A 22,067-nucleotide genomic window follows, 5' to 3' on the forward strand; every position below is an offset into this window, starting at 1 on the left:
CACGAGGCGATGCGATAACAGTTCACTTCAGTTACGAGTACCTTATTGTGATAACATGTTTATTATAGTTCATTTTTTCCATACTTAGAGTTTAATCGGAGCCGTTGGATCTTTCCACTTATTTCTATTTCGTCTATTGTCAGCACTGCGCTGTCAGCTGAGTGAATTTATGTTTTGTTTGGTTTTGTTGGTAGTAAACTGTGCGAACCGGTGAAGGATTGTTTGGATACTGTGTTCACTGTGTTCGTGTGTTGTGTAACGTTATTGTTGACCATCAAGAAGATCCATGTAAATTGCGCACAGTGTAGATTGTCAACTAGTTATTAAGTCTTGTCTGGCGTTAAACATTTGCAAGTGTGTGCGAAATATTGACATTAACGGAAAAGCACTGTTGAAATGGAGGAAACTCTGTGGTACATGCAGAGAGATATCCTGGAAATTATATTCAGTCATTTGGACGGAGTCTCTCTCAGTAGAGCACAACAAGTTTGTGCAGCATGGAATGAAGTTCTGCGTGATATGTACGAAGTAAGTGTGTTTCCAGGATACACACTTATGTTAGAAATTAGTCAATTAAATGCTCGTTATTTACTTCAGCCAAGTTATACAGATCACGAACTTCAACTGCCATATCGTTTCAACTCGTTAGTATATGACGTTTGCTGTTATTTGGAATGTTTTTAGACGAACTGTGTTGTAGTCATAGCATTGCAATATATTTGAAGTGCAGTGCCTGCTCACCAATGTGGATTTGTTCATTTGGATGACTGCAACTATGCATAATGCAACTTACGTTATAGGCATTTAAATGGTCATTTGTGCTTGAGGAAAACTTTACAAGCAAAGCTCAGACGTCTGAATGAAAGTCAGTCGCCAGAAAGACTGCTCACCAGTATTGGACACAGAGTTTTGACGTAGCCATCGCTGTGAACATCGTGTATAGTTTATTTCGTACCTCAGCTCAGAATATTGTTGACTGTTTGCCACTGAAATGTAGATGGAGCTATTGTAATAGTCTTCAGTCCAGAGGCTGGTTTGATGCAGCTCTCCATGCTACTCTAACCTGTGCAAGGTTCTTCATCTCTGAACAACTACTGCAATCTACATCCTTCTGAATCTGCTTAGTGTATTCACCCCTTGGACTCTCTCTACGATTTTTACCCTCCACGCTGCAATCCAATACTAAATTGATGATACCTTGATGCCTTAGAATATGTCCTACCAACCGATACGGAAGCGTCCGATCCCACCCGTCTGCTTTGACCCATGACGTCACAAATATGGCGGAAACAAAAACAAACACACACACTTTCCGCAAGAAGCCTAATGACACTAACGGGACAAGCGCGGGAAATGGGGTGTTTTGGGTGGGGGGCAAACTAAATATAAACAAATTTAGACGCCTTGCGTAGCTACAACGTGTAAGTGAAGACAGCCATGCATGAATACCCACCCACCTCCTCAGGGGTCGTAACCCCTGCAACCCATAGAAGATAAAGATGCTTCAGTAGCTGATTAGTGTTTTTTGCCTCTTTAAAAGAAAAAATCTCGCGGGATAGAACGAACAGATCAGAAAGATAAATATAATAAACTAAAACAGAAACTCGAGGAAACATAATTAAAATAAGTAATAAGAGTTTTTAAATTTAAAAAAAAATCTCACGAGATAGAACGAACAGATCAGAAAAGTAAATAAAATAAGATAAAACAGAACTGGAGACAGCCACACTCAAACCAAACTCTGCGCTGTCATGACGTCACACACGACAACACCCTTATGTCACGGGTCAAAGCCGACGCGTTGGATCGGACGCTTCTGTCGCCCCACCGATCCCTTCTTCTAGTCAAGTTGTGCCACAAACTCCTCTTCTCCCCAGTAATATTCAATACCTCCTCATTAGTTGTGTGATCTACCCATCTAATCTTCAGCATTCTTCTGTAGCACCACACTTTGAAAGCTACTAGTCTCTTCTTGTCCAAACTATTTATTGTCCATGTTTCACTTCCATACATGGCAACACTCCATACAAATACTCTCAGAAAGGACTTCACTTAAAATCTATACTCAATGTTAACAAATTTCTCTTCTTCAGGAATGCTTTCCTTGCCATTGCCAGTCTACATTTTATATCCTCTCTACTTCAACCATCATCAGTTATGTTGCTCCCCAAATAGCAAAACTCATTTACTACTTTAAGTGTCTCATTCCCTAATCTAATTCCCTCAGCATTACCTGATAAAATGCAGCTACATTCCATTATCCTCATTTTGTTTTTGTTGATGTTCTTCTTATATCCTCCTTTCAAGACACTGTCCATTCCGTTCAACTGCTCTTCAGGTCCTTTCATCTACATCTACATCCATACTCCGCAAGCCGCCTGACGGTGTGTGGCGGAGGGTACCTTGAGTACCTCTATAGGTGATAGTACACGTATGTGGGACTGACTCTAGAAGCTTTGCTGTGACAACCCAAAAGAAGTATGGCGGACCCTGCTACTGATGCTGCTTTCGGAGTCTGGCCGCTTCCTCACCTTAGTTCAGCTCACCTCGGAGTTGGAGGCTGCAGAGAGCTTCTAGCGAGGCGAGGCTGTCAGCCTGCGCTCCTACTTGCCGGGATGAGTTGATTGATCTGATCTCCCCCGCGCTCCTCGTTTTCCAGCCCACTCGTCTGTTTGCAGAGCAACTTGCAGCTGCGAGAGCTTCCCAGAGAGTTGGAAAGGGGTTACTGACCAGGAGGTCTGGCAGATAAACGAGCACTGTCTTGGGGGGGGGGGGGGGGGGGAGCTGCCACCAAGACAAACACAGCTACCCGAGCTCCCGCAAACTACTGCGCTGGATGACAGGAGCAAAACAGGACAAATAATTCTACGAGAGGGATCAAGGGCTTCTCATACTGCTGGCGTGACGTCCATTATTTTGTGCTGTTTTGTGAAGTTTGCTACAGGGGAAATATGGGAAAATTGGCTAGCCTAAGATCTTCCTACCTTTTAAGCTGAGCAGCAATAAACGGAAATTCATGGAAATGAGTGATTATGGTCTGCAGCTCCTGAACTATAATATCTAATAATTTAGTTACCTTAGGATCAAGTTTCAAGAAGAATATAATAATTCCAATCCCAAAGAAAGCAGGTGTTGACAGATGCGAAAATTACCGAACTATCACTTTAATAAGTCACGGCTGCGAAATACTAGCATGAATTCTTTACAGACGAATGAAAAAACTGGTAGAAGCCGACCTCGGGGAAGATCAGTTTGGATTCCGAACAAATACTGGAACAAGTGAGGCAATACTGACCCTACGACTTATCTTAGAAAATAGATTAAGGAAAGACAAACCTACGTTTCTAGCATTTGTAGACGTAGAGAAAGCTTTTGACAATGTTGACTGGAATACTCTCTTTCAAGTTCTGAAGGCGGCAGGGGTAAAATACAGGGAGCGAAAAGCTATTTACAATTTGTACAGAAACCAGATGGTAGTTATAAGAGTCGAGGGACACGAAAGGGAAGCAGTGGGGTTGTAGCCTCTCCCTGATGTTATTCAATCTGTATATTGAGCAAGCAATAAAGGAAACAAAACAAAAATTCGATGTAAGTATTAAAATCCATGGAGAAGAAATAAAAACTTTGAGGTTCGCCGATGACATTGCAATTCTGTCAGAGACAGCTAAGGACCTGGAAGAGCAGCTCAACGGAATGGACAGTGTCTTGAAAGGAGGATATAAGATGGACATCTGTCTTTGACAGAATTACAATGTCATCAGCAAACCTCAAAATTTTTATTTCTTCTCGATTGATTTTAATTCCTATTCTGAACTTTTCTTTTGTCACTTTCACTGGTTGCTCAATATAGAGATTGAATAACATCGGGGATAGGCTACAACCCTGTCTCACTCCATTCTCAACCACTGCTTCCCTTTCATGCCCCTCAACTCTTATAACTGCCATCTGGTTTCTGTACAAATTGTAAATAGCCTTTTGCTCCCCGTATTTGACCCATGCCACCTTCAGAAATTGAAAGAGAGTATTCCAGTCAACAATGTCAAAAGCTTTCTCTAAGTCTACAAATGCTAGGAAAGTAGGTTTGCCTTTCCTCAATCTATCTTCTAAGATAAGTCGTAGGGTCAGTATTGCCTCACATGTTCCAACATTTCGACAGAATCCAAACTGATCTTCCCTGAGGTCGGCTTCTACCAGTTTTTCTATTCATCTGTACAGAATTCGTGTCAGTATTTTGCAGCCATGACTTATTAAACTGATAGTTCGGTAATTTTCACACTTGTCAACACGTGCTTACTTTGCAATTGGAATTATTATATTCTTCTTGAAGTCTGAGGGTATTTTGCCTGTCTCATACATCTTGCTCACCAGATGGCAGAGTTTTGTTGTGGTTGGCTCTCCCAATGTATCAGTAGTTCTAATAGAATGTTGTCTACTCCCGGAGCCTTGTTTCGACTTAGATCTTTCAGTGCACTGTCAGATTCTTCACGCGGTATCATATCTCCCATTTCATCTTCACCTACATCTTCTTCCATTTCCATAATATTACCCTCAAGTACATCGCCCTTGTATAGACCTTTTTATATACTCCTTCCAACTTTCTGCTTTCCCTTCTTTGTTTAGAACCGGTTTTCCACATGAGCTCTTGATATTCATACAGGTAGTTCTCTTTTCTCCAAAGGTCTCTTTAATTTTCCTGTAGGCAGTATCTATCTTACCCCTAGTGATATATGCCTCTACATCCTTACATTTGTCCTCTAGCCATGCCTGCTTAGCCATTTTGCACTTCCTGTCGATGTCATTTTTGAGACGTTTGTATTCCTTTTTGCCTGCTTCATTCACTGCATATTTATATTTTCTCCTCTCATCAATTAAATTCAGTATTTCTTCTGTCACCCAAGGATTTCTACTAGCCCTCGTCTTTTTACCCACTTGATCCTCTGCTGCCTTCACTACTTCATCCCTCAAAGCTACCCATTCTTCTTCTACTGTATTTCTTTTCCCCATTCCTGTCAATTGTTCCCTTATGCTCTCCCTGAAACTCTGTACAACCTCTGGTTTAGTCAGCTTATCCAGGTCCCATCTCCTTAAATTCCCACCTTTTTGCAGTTTCTTCAGTTTTAATCTACAGGTCATAACCAATAGATTGTGGTCCAAATCCACATCTGCCCCTGGAAATGTCTTACAATTTAAAACCTGGTTCCTAAATCTCTGTCTTACCATTATATAATCTATCTGAAACCTGTCAGTATCTCCAGGCTTCTTCCATGTATACAACCTTCTTTCATGATTCTTGAACCAAGTGTTAGCTATGATTAAGTTGTGCTCTGTGCAAAATTCTACCAGGCGGCTTCCTCTTTCGTTTCTTACCCCCAATCCAAATTCACCTACTACGTATCCTTCTCTGCCTTATCCTACTGCCGAATTCCAGTCACCCATGACTATTAAATTTTCATCTCCCTTCACAATCTAAATAATTTCTTTTATTCCATCATACATTTCATCAATTTCTTCGTCATCTGCAGAGCTAGTTGGCATATAAACTTGTACTACTATAGTAGGCGTGGGCTTCGTATCTATCTTGGCCACAATAACGCGTTCACTATGCTGTTTGTAGTAGTTTACCCGCATTCCTATTTTCCTATTCATTATTAAAGCTACTCCTGCATTACCCCTATTTGATTTTGTGTTTATAACCCTGTAGTCACCTGACCAGAAGTCTTGTTCCTCCTGCCACCGAACTTCACTAATTCCCATATATCTAACTTTAAGCTATCCATTTCCGTTGTTAAATTTTCTAACGTACCTGCCCAATTAAGGGATCTGACATTCCACCCTCCGATCCGTAGAACGCCAGTTTTCTTTCTCGTGATAATGACATCCTCCTGAGTAGTCCCCGCCCGGAGATCCGAATGGGGGTCTATTTTACCTCCGGAATATTTTACCCAAGAGGACGCCATCATCATTAAACCATACAGTAAAACTGCATGCCCTTGGGAAAAATTACGGATGTAGTTTCCCCTTGCTTTCAGCCGTTCGCAGTACCAGCACAGCAAGGCCGTTTTGGTTAGTTTTACAAGGCCAGATCAGTCAATCATCCAGACTGTTGCCCTTGCAATTACTGAAAAGGCTGCTGCCCCTCTTCAGGAACCACACGTTTGTCTGGCCTCTCAACAGATACCCGTCTGTTGTGGTTGCACCTACGGTATGGCTATCTTTATTGCTGAGGCACGCAAGCCTCCCCACCAACGGCAAGGTCCATGGTTCATGCGGGGGCATTCATGTAATATGGTTTCCAAATTTGGGTAGGCCATCAATGGAGGATCACACCACAAGATAGTTAGCGTTTAACACAGTGTAGTCCAAATGAGATATGAAAGAGCTACTCACACTTAAGCACAGTACTGTATAGGAAAACTGTTGAGTATTCAAAACAACTTACAGTCATCTTGGAATGGATAAATATAGATGTCTTATGATTTTCAGGGGAACCTTATACCAATCTTCCTGCAAATCAGTGGCAAGTCCAGATAATGATAATGGAAGTGGATAGTGATGATGCATCCTTCTCTCCAAAGCAGACCACAAAAGCTAAATAATATTGAGATCTGATGACAGTGGTGGTCTGGGGACATGTGGCACTTCATCCTCATTCTCACAAAACTAGTCCTGTATGATGCAAACTGTGTGAACAGGGGCCATTTCATCTTGGACACACAGCATCACCATGAGACCCATGGACTACCTTGATATGACTGCTCAAATCATATCTGAACTCCCACCATGTTTTACTCTTGGGACGTAAACTTGGCCAGAACTTGGAGACAATGTGAAACAAGACTCATCTGACCAAATGAAATTCTTCCACTGCTCTATAGTTTAGGTTTTATGGCTTCGGCACCATGTTTTTCCTTTATGGACATTTGCATTGCTGATGAGTGGTTTTGAAAATACAGCTCACCCTGCAATTCTCTGCTTATGGAGCTCCATTTGTGTTGTTTTGGTGCTGACAGGGCTCGTGAGTGCGACATTCAGTTCTGCTGCCACCATCCTCTAATTTATGATCACAATCTTCTTCTGTGAGCATCCGTCATCATCACTCAGCACTCTTTTCCACATTTGCCACCATCCTCTAATTTACGATCACAATCTTCTTCTGTGAGCATCCGTCATGATCACTCAGCACTCTTTTCCACATTGTGACTTAGCTGATAATGTTTTTCTCTTTTCCCTGTATACGGTATAAAGCATTGATATGGTGCCTCTCAAAATAGCAAACACTTTTGCTACCTTAGTTATGGAAGCACACACCATAAGGCACCAACAATTTGCCTGCATTCAAATGCACTTAGCTTTGACATAATGTACTCACAAGTACACAAACACTGTTCTAACTATAACATTTGCAACATGGAAGACATTGCACAGGTACTGGTCGTGGTAAAGTACAAGAGTACAACCTGCAGGCTGACTAGACCTGCATTTATGTTCAACTATGCATTTCTTTTTGTTTTACCATATTTTTGTCCAATTCCTGATTTGATAAAACTAACAACTGGTCAGTAAAGTGAAAGGATTGAGAATTTTTGTACTGTCTGTAGGCATGGCACACAAAGCTGTAGCAGTATCCTAAAACATCAACATCATGAAATTACATTAGTCACTGAAAGATACAGCTGTGAAATACACCATAAGTAGACTCCTTAAATATACAAATGCTGCAATTCATGTAATTAACCATGCATTAACAAAGAAAATTAAATGATGATACCAATACCGAATACTTGAAAGTTGTATCTTGGCACTTTTAGTGGTCCTCTTGGAAATATTGTGAGCAGCACATACTTGCTTTATGTTTCTACTACAACACTACTACACACATAATATTATTAACAGAGCAAGGTTCACAGTGATTAGAAAACAATCAATACTGGTACATGTCCGAGGTCATCGAGTGTCCATTGATTCCACTGCTCGTAGCAGCCCCCATTAAAAGTTACAATGCAGAATGGGTACATAGTATACTTACGTATTCAGGGGATAGCAAGAAGCCACATGCTGATTTAAAAGAATAAATGAGTTTTGGAAAGAATAAGCGTATTCAGAAGAAAATTGTAGATTTAACAGGCTAAAGACTTGTCATGGTCACACTAACTGTACCAGTGTCAGTTAATTCTGCAGGTGTTAATTGAAACATGCCCAGCTATCAGAAAGGCATCACATGTAGTTCTCATTAAGTATTGTAGCAAAATATTGTTATAGCTATTGCCTCAAAACCACAATAAATGAGACTGTCATGGTACAAAAAATAGTTTCCAGGCACTTGTTTATGAGACAGAAACCGCAATACAGGACGTATCAGAAGGTAAGCTCAACCCTTGATGAAATGATAAGAGGACCTTATTTGCAACAAAAAATTTTAATAAAGTTTTCCGTATTCGTTATCATTTTTGAGTTACATATGTATTATATTAATATGTGACACTCTCCTTGTTTTGTCTTTGTCATGTGGGGGCAGATGCTTGAAATGTCCCTCTCTCGGATGAATACAAGCCTCAGCACACCACTTGACCTCACATTGTAAGTTACCAAATTCCTGCTGGCGTATCACCACTGTCACAATGTGAATCTTTGCTCTTCTTTCCTTATTGTTTCTGGTCTGCACACTATCTCTTTGTCAGGAAACAAAGCTGCGTCCCCATGACCGCTTTGTTCTCCCTCATTTTCAGTCCGTCCGATATGACCTCCCCTCTGTTGAAGGCACTCCAGCCCATGGAGGACTCATGATTCTGCTCCACGATACTCTCCATCATCACCAAATCCCCTTAAACAGTTCCTTCCAAGCTGTCGCCGTCCGTCTTTCCCTTTCTGGATACACGTTCTCTCTTTGTACGGTATACATTCCATCGTCCACGCCAATGGCACGAGCTGATCTCCTTCATCTTCTTGGTCAGCTTCCACCCCCCTATTTGCTGGTTGGGGACTTCAATGCCCACCACCCGCTTTGGGGATCTCCACATCCTTGTCCACGTGGCTCACTATTGCTAGACGTCTTCCACCAAGCGGATCTAGTCTGCCTCAACACTGGGGTCCCCACATTTTTGTCTGCCTCCACGACAAAATTATCTCATTTGGACCTTGCGGTCGGTACTGTTCCGCTAGCTCAGTGCTTCGAATGGTTCGCCCTTGATGATACACACTCGAGTGACCACTTTCCATGTGTTCTTAGACTGCAGCCTCAACTGCCCTATATGCGCTCGCGACGCTGGAAGTTTGCCCAAGCCGATTGGACACTTTTTTCGTCTCTAGCGACATTCAATGACCGTCGCTTTCCAAGCGTCGACGATGAGGTCACACATGTTACCGACGTTATTCTCACAGCTGCGGAACGTTCAATACCACGCACCTCCGAATTGCCCCGGCGCCCCCCAGTTCCTTGGTGGAACGAGGCATGCCGTGACACAATACGTGAGCGGCGACGTGCTCTCCGCGTTTTCCGTCACCATCCTACTTTGGCCAACTGTATCCGATATAAGCAGCTCCGTGCGCGATGCCGTCGCGTCATCCGCGATAGCAAGAAGGCAAGCTGGAAATTCTTTATTAGCTCATTTAACACCTTCACTCCCTCCTCGGAAGTTTGGAGTTGGCTTCGACGGTTCTCAGGCGCGCCTAGTTTCTCCCCGGTCTCTGGGCTCACTGTCGCGCATGATACCTTAGTGGACCCCGTCGCAATTTCTAACTCATTGGGTCAGCACTTTGCTGAGATTTCGAGCTCTTCCAATTACCCGCCAGCGTTTCTCCCGAAGAAACGTGCAGCGGAAGTGCGACATCTTGCTTTCTCCTCTCAAAATCACGAAAGCTATAATACTGTTTTCTCCATGCGGGAACTCCAACATGCCCTCTCTTCTTCTCGCTCCTCCGCCCCAGGACCGGATGGTATCCATGTCCAAATGTTGCTGCATTTATCAACCCATTGCCTGCGTTACCTCCTTCGCCTTTACAATCGAATTTGGACCGACGGTACCTTTCCCAGGCGATGGCGGGAAGCTATTGTCGTTCCCGTTCCGAAACCTGGAGAGGACAAACATCTCCCCTCTAGCTATCGCCCCATTTCTCTCACGAGTAGTGTCTGTAAGGTTTTGGAGCGTATGGTGAATTACCGTTTAGCTTGGTGGCTGGAATCCCGCAGTCTTTTAACACCAGCCCAATGCGGATTCCGAAAGCATCGTTCTGCCGTTGACCATCTTGTTGCTCTCTCCACTTATATCATGAACAATTTTCTCCGGAAACGCCAAACAGTAGCAATATTTTTTGATCTGGAGAGAGCATACGATACCTGTTGGAGGACAGGCATCCTCCGCACACTGTTCTCTTGGGGCTTTCGAGGCCGGCTGCCCCTTTTTCTTCGCAAATTTATGGCAGAGCGCACATTTAGGGTGCGGGTGAACACTACTCTCTCCCGTACTTTCTCCCAAGAAAACGGGGTACCCCAGGGCTCCGTGCTGAGTGTTGTACTGTTTGCCATCGCCATTAATCCAATTATGGATTGTCTCCTTCCTGATGTCTCGGGCTCCCTCTTTGTGGACGATTTTGCGATCTACTACAGCTCTCAACGGACCAGCCTGCTTGAAAGACGTCTTCAAGGATGTCTCGATCGCCTCCACTCGTGGAGCATCGAAACCGGCTTCCGTTTCTCACCCAGTAAGACCGTTTGTGTTAATTTTTGGCGACGTAAGGAGTTTCTTCCGCCCTCCTTACATCTAGGTCCTGTCAACCTTCCGTTTTCCGACGTCGCTAAATTCTTGGGTCTTATGTTTGACAGAAAACTGTGCTGGTCCTCCCACGTTTCCTATCTTTCGGCTCGCTGTCTGCGTTCCCTTAACACCCTCCGTGTCCTGAATGGTACCTCCTGGGGAGCGGACCGAGTGGTCCTTCTCCGCCTCTATCGCGCCTTAGTGCGCTCGAAATTGGATTATGGAAGCATAGTCTACTCCTCTGCTCGGCCGTCTATTCTTCGGCGTCTCGACTCTATCCACCACCGTGGATTACGTTTAGTGTCTGGAGCTTTTTACACCAGCCCTATGGAAAGCCTTTATGCTGAGGCTGCTGAACCTCCGCTGTCCAATCGGCGGGCAGTCCTTCTGAGTCGTTATGCTAGCCATCTGTCTTCCATGCCTGCTAATCCAGCCCATGACCTTTTTTTCGACGCCTCCTTTGATGTCGGGTATGCAGGCCACTCCTCCTCCCTACTACCCCCAGGAGTCCGCTTCCGTCAACTGCTCCATTCTCTCTCCTTCCGCTTTCCTAAAACCTTCTTGACAACTTGGGGTACAGCACCGCCTTGGCTCCGTCCCCGGATCGACTTGCTCAGAGACCTATGTCAATTTCCCAAGGATGGTACCCCTACACTTGTCTACCGTCGGGTATTTGCTGCTCTATGTGCACAAATGACGGAAGCCACATTTATTTACACCGACGGCTCGAAAACATCGTTAGGTGTAGGGAGTGCCTATATTGTTGGCAACACCCCAAATCACTTTCGGCTTCCCGACCAGTGTTCGGTTTATACTGCGGAGCTTTACGCTGTTCTCCAGGCTGTCCACTACATCCGCCGCCATCAGCGGATACAGTACGTAATCTGCTCAGATTCTCTCAGCTCTCTCCTAAGTCTCCAAGCTCTTTACCCTGTGCACCCTCTGGTCCACCGGATTCAGGACTGTCTGCGCTTGCTCCACCTGGGGGGCGTCTCAGTGGCGTTCCTCTGGCTCCCAGGACACGCTGGTATCTGTGGGAATGAGGCGGCCGATATAGCGGCCAAGGCTGCAGTCTCTCTTCCTCGGCCAGCTATTCAGTCTCTTCCGTTTACCGATCTACGGAGCGGTTTATGTCGCCAAGTTACTCATTTATGGCATGCGCATTGGTCAACACTTCCCCATAATAAATTGCGGGAAGTGAAAGCCCTTCCTTGCGCTTGGACCTCTTCCTCCCGAACGCGTCGTCGGGAGGAGGTAATTTTAGCTAGACTCCGGATAGGGCACTGTCTTTTTAGCCATCGACATCTTTTATGCGGTGATCCTCCCCCACTCTGTCCCCACTGCTCTCAGCTGTGGACGGTCAGACACCTTTTAATTGACTGCCCCTATTTTAATCCGTTACGCTCCCGTCTACAGCTATCGCCTGATCTATCGTTGATTTTAGCAGATGACACACGCTCAGCTGACCGCGTTCTACAGTTTATTAGTGACAGTGAAATGACGTCAGTCATTTGATTTTTTTTTGGGGACAACCAACCCCTTTCTATAGTGGATTTTTAAGCATTCCTTCTGCCTTTAGTTTCTCAAATTTTATGACTTTGTTCCCCTTGCTGCTGATTTTAAATTTCGTTTTTTTCCTGTTTCCTACGTCACGGGCTGGGCGCTAATGACCATAGAAGTTTTGCGCCCTGAAACCACAAAAAAAAAAAAAAAAAAAAAAAAAAATACTATCTCTTTGAGGAAACCCCAGAGAAAGAGGTCCAGTTGGTTGTACAACAGCAGTATTGAACGGAAGGGCTATAAATGATGAGTCACAGGTAGCAAATGCATTTAATAATCGTTTCTTAAATATAAATTAACATTTTACTGGCTTGATGGCAGAGACAACCAACAGATAATGACATATCTAACCAAAAGAATGCAAAAAGTTGTACTTATCAATTCGAGCGATATAGTCTAGGGATGTAATTCTGTCTGGGGAGAAATCACATATGGGGTTCCCCAAGTTCAATCTTAGGTCCATTTCTGTTCCTCATATATGTAAACAATCTTCCATCTTGTATAAAACTAGCAGAATTTGTTCTTTTTGCAGATGATACTAGTATTGCAATCAGTCCAAGCGTACATACAGAAACAGAAAAAATCGAAAACAAAGTTCTTAAAAGTATCATTGTCTGGTTTGGTATGTGACAAGGACATTTTGCCTAAAGATTTAGTTAAAACCATTGCATTTCCTTTACCTGAGAAACGTAGTTCTGAAGAATGTGAAAATTGTATGACAATTAATTTTTTTATACCACATTACAAAAGTCATACTGTGGGCCTGTATGCAGAAAGTTTGAAAATTAATGGAAATGTGGGCAAGAGTGAGTTTGCAATGAGGAACGAAAAAGGATCACAAGTTTTCATTGAATTTCAATGGACAATACAACCAAGAATGCTAAAATTTAGCAGAGTTATACACGTCTGTTTCATTGGCTGCAAAAGACATGTAACTTGAGATGACTGGTGTATGCACTGGGTGAGGTGGTGCAGTGATATGACACTGGACTGTTATTTGGGAGAATGGCAATTAAAATATCTGTCCAGCCATCCAGATTCTGTTTTCTGTGCTTTCCATAAATCACTTAAGCTGAATGCATGGATGGTGCCTCATCTTTTCCCAATGCCTCTAATGGCCTCATTGTTGACAGTATGTTGAACCTCAGTCTTCTTTCCTTGAGGTGTTGCCCTGAAAAATTTAAAATATGATGATATAGGCAGGAAGAGCAGTAGACTGACAAAGGATCTGCACATCAGACAAAAAGTGGTATTAAGGATTGACAATGAAAAAACATGTCAGATGGGTATTGGAAGAGGTAAAATGAAACAGTGGAAAATCCCGGATGAAAAGGATGATTATTACTCCCCATATAGTGGTGGTGTGTCATGGATAGGTGCAACAAATAGACTGCTAAACAAATAGGCTTTCAGCCAAAGGCCTTCTTTTTAGTTAGACAATACACACACACGCGCGCGCGCGCGCAACCATTGTCCCTGGCTGCCGAGGCCAGGCTGGCCTCGTTGAGAAATTAAAAAATGAAAAATTCAGGATGGAATAACAAAAATATGGAATGTCAACAACTTAGGAAAGATAGTTTGCCACTTACCATTAAGAAAACACATTAAGTTGCAGATAGGCATAACTAAAAGACACTTACATAAAGATTTCGGCTACAGCCTTCATCGGCAAATGAGAAACACATGCAGTTCATACACACAAGAAAGCACACACGACTGCCAACTCCAACAACTCAGCCGGCATGTGTGCGTGAGGTGTGCTTGCTTGTGTGTATGAACGGTGTGTTTCTCTTTTGCTGATGAAGGCTGTGGCCGAAATCTTTATGTAAGTGTCTTTCATTGTGCCTGTCTGCAACTTAATGTGTCTTTTTTATGGTAAATAGCAGCCTATCTTTTTTACATTGTTGATATTCCTACCTGGAGTTTCCATTGCTTGAACAATATGAAATGGATAGATTGCTGCGACCCACATAGAGAAGGCACATTGGAGAAAAAGTCTGATCTTGGCAGGAGGTGACAGTCACAGTGTGTGTGTGTGTGTGTGTGTGTGTGTGTGTGTGAGAGAGAGAGAGAGAGAGTGAGAGAGAGTGTGTGTGTGTGTGTGAGACAGAGAGAGAGAGAGAGAGAGAGAGTGTGTGTGTGTGGGGGGGGGGGGGGGGGGGAGTTATATTTGGGAAAGGGCTTAGACTGAAACCTGATGATTTCTAGCAGTCATTTATTTAAATGTGCCTGCTTACCACTCTCCACATCCTCTTTGTGCTGAGTAGCAATCTGTTCATTTCATATGTTGAGAAACTAACAGATAAAGCGCTGAGAAAAACTAGAGGTATAGTAGGACGAGGAGAAAGATAAAGACAATGAAATATGCAGATAATCAAGCAGCGTTTTCAGAATCGGAGGGAGAACTACAATTTATGATTGAGTGGACTTAGTAAAAGTATGAAAAAGAGTGTAGAATTAAATAAATGTAGAAAAAACCAAATTGATGAGAATCAACACACACACAGGTTTCATCAAAATGTCCCAGTAACGAGTAAAATCTCTTATGTGCTTAGAAGTTTGGTTGGGAGGAAAGAAGATGGAGGTTAAAGGGCTTTTGGAGAAAGGTTTGTTGACAGCAGTGAATAATTATGGACAGACAAGTAAGAGGAGCAAAGTACCTTAATAGTTTTGAATAGTGGATGTAGAGCAGAATAATTAAATTTGAACTAACTACGAATGTGGAATGAAGAATTATGTTTGAGATTAGAAGAAAGAGAAGTAATAAAAATGATAAGAATGAAGTAAATGTCTTAGCTTGAGACATATATTGAAGAGGAATGTCCTGCAAAGAAGAGCTGTTGAAGGAAAGAAGAAGAGAGGAATATGCACTCACATTACTGTTGTTATACTGAGATTTCACTCCATTCCTTTCCCTGCCTCCTACAAACCAAATTACTAGTCTGTTTTGAGACAGTTGTATATACCATTCCAGAACATTATATAGAAACATAAAATTATGAGCTCACAAGCATGTCACCCTTTCAGGAGCAACTATAAGAATATTAAATGAATTAGTGATAGCGTAGTTTTCTTTCAGCAACTTGTAGACAGACAATGAAATAATTTTTCTCCCAACTGTACCAGTTGCGAATAAAAAAAAGTTCCTAACTGTGCCCTATTATTTTATGCTGCGTATTTTGAACAACTTAATACAAACATCCTTACTTTAGTAATTCTACAAAACTGACACTTATCTTCTGTAGCTAGTAATAGACAAAGAACTATATAACAATGAATATTGTGCAGGCATAAGCGTTTGGATGTGCTTTGGGGGGATACCCATACAGACCTCTCAATTGTGGAATGTCAGTCATAACAATACAAATGTGAGAACAATACAACACCCAGCCCTCAAGTGGAAAAAATCTCTGACCTGGCCAGGAATTGAATCCGAGCTTCTTTGGCTAGCAATCCACCACACTGACTGCACAGCTGCTGAGGCGGACATGTGTACTGTTACTAGAGAAAGAACAAGAGCTCAAAAACTAGTAAAATACAAGCTATACAACTTTTCTTCCGCCGTTTGCCGATAGGTGGCGACAGTGGTAAGTAGTAGTTGAAAGAAACAGATCGGAGACATCAAGCAGTTAGCTTGGACCTGTCAATATAACCTCATTCAAACATTAGTCGATTTTTGTCTGCATCATAAAGTTGCTCTTGATTGAAAATGTCAGTTTATGAGCCTAATTCTCGTCATTTGTGGGCGGTGTTACTGTTTTGTTTCAATATGAAGAAAACAGTGGCTGAGTCTCCAAATTCTCTTGAGTATGTATGGTAAGGATGCTGTTAGTGAAAGAACGTGTCATGAGTGGTTTCAACGCTTCAAGAACTGTGATTTTAACGTCGTAGACCGGCATAGTGGTGGAAGAGAGAATGTTTTCGAAGATGCAGAATTAGAGACATTGCTGAGTGAAGACTCGCGCAAACTCAAGAAGAATTGGCACGATTAGTGGGAGTGACACAACAAGCCATTTCAAAATGTTTCAAGGCTATGGGCATGATTCAGAAAGAAGGAACTTGGGTCCCGTGTGAACTGAGACCAAGAGACGTTGAATGGTGGTTGTATGTTTGTGAACAGTAGCTTCAGGGGCAAAAATGGAAGGGATTTCTGCATCGCATTGTGACTGGGGATGAAAAATGGGTTCATTACAATAACCCTAAATGCAAAAAATCATGGGGATATCCCAGCCATGCTTTCACATCAACGGCCAAACCGAATATTCATGGCTCCAAGATCATGCTCTGCATTGGTGGGACCAGCTCGGTATCATGTACTATGGGGTGCTAAAACCAAGTAAACAATCACAGGTGCTCGTTATCGAACACAATTAATGTGTCTGAGCAGAGCATCAAAAGACAAATGGGCACAATACACTGAGAAGCATGATAAAGTGGTTTTGCAGCACGACAACACTCAACCCCACATTGCAAAAGAGGTCAAAACATACTTGGAAACATTAAAATGGGAAGTCTTACCCCACCAACCATATTCTCCAGACATTTCTCCATCTGACTATCACCTGTTTAGATCATGGTGCATGGCCTGGCTGACCAACACTTCCGATCTCATGAAGAAGTCACAAATTGGATTGATTTGTGGATCGCTTCAAAAGATGAACAGTTTTTTCGACGCTGGATTCGTACATGGCCCGAAAGGTGGGAGGAAGTAGTGGCTATCAATGGAAAATACTTTGAATGATACATGTGTAACCAATTTGTTTCATTAAAGCCTCAAATGTTGTTGCTTTTTGTATGCACCACTCATCAGTCAGCTATCGGTGGTGAGAGGTTGCCTTTCTGTTATTTTACATATTATTCATCCAGGAATTTCCATTGATTTTATAAATATTGAACAGAATTGTATGTAATCTTCTTCATAGAAATCAGTATACTGTGTAAAATAAATATACCTGAAATAAATAATAATCCCTCAGCTAACAGCAAAATTAGACAAGACAACACAGTTGTTTAGTGAGCAAGTCATTATGTTGCAGGTTAAATGTCTTTAGTGATACAATGTTAAATAATAATAATGATGATGATGATAATGAAAGTAATAATAATTTTGTGTAGCTCAGTGGTCTGGTGCAGGTCTTTCAATTGGACGCCACAGTGACGTCTTGCATGTCCCTAACCTACCCCAGTTATCCAATAGGGAAAGGGGACCTCCAGTTTAACATGGAGTGTGAACTGTGTGTCATTTCTGGCAAATCTCCACATCAGTGGGAGATGAATACTAGGCTAAAGGCATGTGGGATGCAATGCCGTAGGTAACTACCCTGTTGTGGCTGAGATGCAAACCACTTAACTTCTGTGAAGATGTGATTACGTGCTACAGAAATTTCATGTAACAGGGCTATTGTCAGAATGCTCTTGAAGGATGAGTCCAGAAGTTTCAACACCACAACCCATATCACTAAATCTGGAGATTAATGAACATCAGTATCACATAGGGAATCTGCATGTTATGTCTTTTCTTCTTCTCATAATATTCCCATTTCTTTTATGGGGTTGGCATTGTTAGTTACATGGGTAAAGGTGTTAGTGGTACACTCCTGGAAATGGAAAAAAGAACACATTGACACCGGTGTGTCAGACCCACCATATTTGCTCCGGACACTGCGAGAGGGCTGTACAAGCAATGATCACACACACGGCACAGCGGACACACCAGGAACCGCGGTGTTGGCCGTCGAATGGCGCTAGCTGCGCAGCATTTGTGCACCGCCGCCGTCAGTGTCAGCCAGTTTGCCGTGGCATACGGAGCTCCATCGCAGTCTTTAACACTGGTAGCATGCCGCGACAGCGTGGACGTGAACCGTATGTGCAGTTGACGGACTTTGAGCGAGGGCGTATAGTAGGCATGTGGGAGGCCGGGTGGACGTACCGCCGAATTGCTCAACACGTGGGGCGTGAGATCTCCACAGTACATCGATGTTGTCGCCAGTGGTCGGCGGAAGATGCACGTGCCCGTCGACCTGGGACCGGACCGCAGCGACGCACGGATGCACGCCAAGACCGTAGGATCCTACGCAGTGCCGTAGGGGACCGCACCGCCACTTCCCAGCAAATTAGGGACACTGTTGCTCCTGGGGTATCGGCGAGGACCATTCGCAACCGTCTCCATGAAGCTGGGCTACGGTCCCGCACACCGTTAGGCTGTCTTCCGCTCACGCCCCAACATTGTGCAGCCCGCCTCCAGTGGTGTCGCGACAGGCGTGAATGGAGGGACGAATGGAGACGTGTCGTCTTCAGCGATGAGAGTCGCTTCTGCCTTGGTGCCAATGATGGTCGTATGCGTGTTTGGCGCCGTGCAGGTGAGCGCCACAATCAGGACTGCATACGACCGAGGCACACAGGGCCAACACCCGGCATCATGGTGTGGGGAGCGATCTCCTACACTGGTCGTACACCACTGGTGATCGTCGAGGGGACACTGAATAGTGCACGGTACATCCAAACCGTCATCGAACCCATCGTTCTACCATTCCTAGACCGGCAAGGGAACTTGCTGTTCCAACAGGACAATGCACGTCCGCATGTATCCCGTGCCACCCAACGTGCTCTAGAAGGTGTAAGTCAACTACCCTGGCCAGCAAGATCTCCGGATCTGTCCCCCATTGAGCATGTTTGGGACTGGATGAAGCGTCGTCTCACACGGTCTGCACGTCCAGCACGAACGCTGGTCCAACTGAGGCACCAGGTGGAAATGGCATGGCAAGCCGTTCCACAGGACTACATCCAGCATCTCTACGATCGTCTCCATGGGAGAATAGCAGCCTGCATTGCTGCGAAAGGTGGATATACACTGTACTAGTGCCGACATTGTGCATGCTCTGTTGCCTGTGTCTATGTGCCTGTGGTTCTGTCAGTGTGATCATGTGATGTATCTGACCCCAGGAATGTATCAATAAAGTTTTCCCTTCCTGGGACAATGAATTCACGGTGTTCTTATTTCAATTTCCAGGAGTGTAGTTTGTGGCCAGATGCCCTTCCTGACTCCAGCTCTCCCTCAGGATGGAATCTGTGTGCCCCATCTGTCTGCATATAGAGTAAATCTATGTTTAAGTGTGAGAATGTTTTCTAAATGTTTGCATAGATTGTATCTGAAGCAGGACATGGGTACCAGCCTAGTGTTTACCTCATTGATGTGAAAAACTGCCTAAAACTACATCCAGGATAGCTGGCTCACCAGTCATGGTGTTCTTAATCCGTGAGATGGATTCGATCTGAGGCAAACTCACCTCCTCATATCCCAGAAGTGGTGCTTTAACACATTTAGCTATCAGGTGGGTCTGCACGTGATTACTGCCTTGTTGGGTTAGTACAAACAAAATTGGGATGTCGGATAAGCCACCATTGGCACTTTTTGCTGTGTATGAATTATATTCTAGCAATCGCAACTTTTTTTGTGCAAAATGTGCAGTCACCAGCTCTCAAATTTGGGAGAAACTATAAGAAATGAGTCCATTAAGTGGCTTCAGTTTTCACAATTCGGAGAAGATCGTGATAGGAAAAAAATATGTTGCTGGAGAAGATCAAGATAGAAAAAGAGCATATTGTTAATCAGGTGAGATTATGTGAAAGTCTTGAAAATGTTGCTGCAACTGCTGAAGATAGACCTCCTATTCCTCCGAAACTTCATTGAACGGAGTAAATACTGGCAGAGCAGGTTGAAACATCACTACTGCCTGTGACGGTAAGATCTGCTTATGCCATTGTTCTTAAATATTTAATTGTTGTAGCAGTTTTTTGATTTGTTGCTGATGAAACTATTCTTCAGTTAATTGGTAACTGCAACACTTTTATTTGCTGCCGCTGGTACTGTTCCTAAGCATATCTCTTTTGCTGTATAGACTACGGTAAGGCTGGACGTATAATTCCGTACCTTACTCCATAAATCCCTTTTATAACAAGGGTGCCCATACGCAGGAATTGGGGGGGGGGGGTCATGCCTCTTCTCCCCCTCCCCCAGCTCTCAGGGAAAAAATATAGTGTTTTTCAGGAGGAGCTCTTTAAAGAAAATTATTTAAAAGTTGGTGTTATGCAGGGTCGGACTGGAACTTCTTTATGTCTGCTTACAAGCTGCCACTTGTCTTCAAAAATATTAAAAATACTGGATACCCCAAGGTCTAGTCCTCTCCCCTGTCCCCCTTCAAACTATCGTATGGGTGCTCTTGCTTTACAGGGATGCATCATGCCATTTATTCAAATGATAGTCACTCACAAAAACAGCATAAAAATCCAATAGGGTAGTTATACCACAAATGACCATTCTGAGTATGAAGGTAACCAAATCTGTTGTTGTGACCTGAACATCATACTGTTTCTGATGTGTTGTAATACTGGCCACAGTACTTAAGGAGATGTCAGCTGAATCCATAGTTATAATGGAGGCATTGTAGTAAATATGTGCCGTTGTAACACTGAACACATTTCCCTGGCAATATAGACAAGCAGTATAAAAAAACGAAAATACAGTCTGAGTCAGAGTCCTAAGTAATGTGTAAGCACGGCAGTAATGACTAAATAAAGCAAATGACCGACTGAGTCCGGCAGTATACGGACCTGACCCGTAAACTCAAGCAATGGTGTTAAAGTGAGCCATTGCAGTTACACAGCATAGTCATGTGATGTCTTGTGGCTATCTGTCTGCAGGGAGTGATGCCGCTGTGGACAGCATCTCTCTCCTTGGCAGATGGTGGCTATGCTTGCCAGTGTATCATCGACAAATTTGGAGAATATTTGAGACCCTATTCAGAAATTGATTAGGAATGTCACCCAGGTTTACTAGTCAATTTAGAGTTAGCAAAACATAACAAAAGGAAAATCAGCAGTAACATGTTTACAACAAATGAAAGGTTTTTTTTTTTTTTTTTTTTTTTGAAAACCTTTGAATTTAGAATTAACAGAGAGGAGAACGTACAAGTCAAAAATAAAGGGAAGACAAATGAAAACTAATTGAGACAGATATACAAATATAGGCTGTCAGGACAAAAGGAAATAATATGCAGATAACCAAAAAAGAACTTTCAGAGAAAGGAAATGTGACAAATTGTAACAGAGATACAAGAAATGAAAAATAAATCAATGATGAAAGACAGGATTCAGGCAGATTGGTGACTAAGTAAAAAGAAGGTTGACAATAACATTGTTACAATTCATGTAAGTTGTGGCCAGTTAAGTGGTAGAGACCAGCAATGTAAAGTAGAATTAGTTCTTACTTGCAGATTTCTGAGTTGATGCTGCATGGAGGAAGACTCCAAATAACCGATGTAGGGTCACTATTAATGCTGCAGAACGTAATTTGTAGTAAATTGTACATTCTCTGTGTGTATATACATTCTCTTCAGCTTTTTACTACTGCGTGGGAGTCTGTGTGTGATTCACATTGAAGGACTAGTTGCAAGAAGTGAAGCCAAAGTTGATACTGAGAGTGTGTATATACAGTAATTAGATTTATTTGACTGGAGAAATTAATAGTTACTCTGATATTCATAAATAAAAACCTGATTAAATTTGAATCTTCATGTAGCCCTCACAAAAATTGGGTTGCACCACAAATGCTTAATATGAACCTTCATATAACCCTGACAAATATTGGGTTGAACCAAGAGCACATTGCAAGTGGACACAGATCACTTAACAGGGTTACCAATAGAATTTTCTATTCTTTACACAGAAGTTTTTATGTTCCCTGCTGACCTAAAGCAG

The 22,067-nt window shown here is 43.0% G+C and overlaps 1 protein-coding gene across 1 annotated transcript in view; it reads left to right on the forward strand.

The window, feature by feature from the left end:
- The first annotated feature begins 66 nt into the window (after window positions 1–66).
- LOC126412141 (uncharacterized) overlaps window positions 67–22,067 on the forward strand; it is a 98,417-nt gene continuing 76,416 nt past the window's right edge. The window contains exon 1 of the mRNA XM_050081593.1: window positions 67–528. Within this exon, the coding sequence (XP_049937550.1) occupies window positions 397–528 (132 nt within the window). The 5' untranslated portion in view covers window positions 67–396. The remainder of the gene's footprint in view (window positions 529–22,067) is intronic.

This window comes from Schistocerca serialis, chromosome 7, assembly GCF_023864345.2.
Source record: "Schistocerca serialis cubense isolate TAMUIC-IGC-003099 chromosome 7, iqSchSeri2.2, whole genome shotgun sequence".
Classification (NCBI taxonomy): Eukaryota; Metazoa; Arthropoda; class Insecta; order Orthoptera; family Acrididae; genus Schistocerca; species Schistocerca serialis.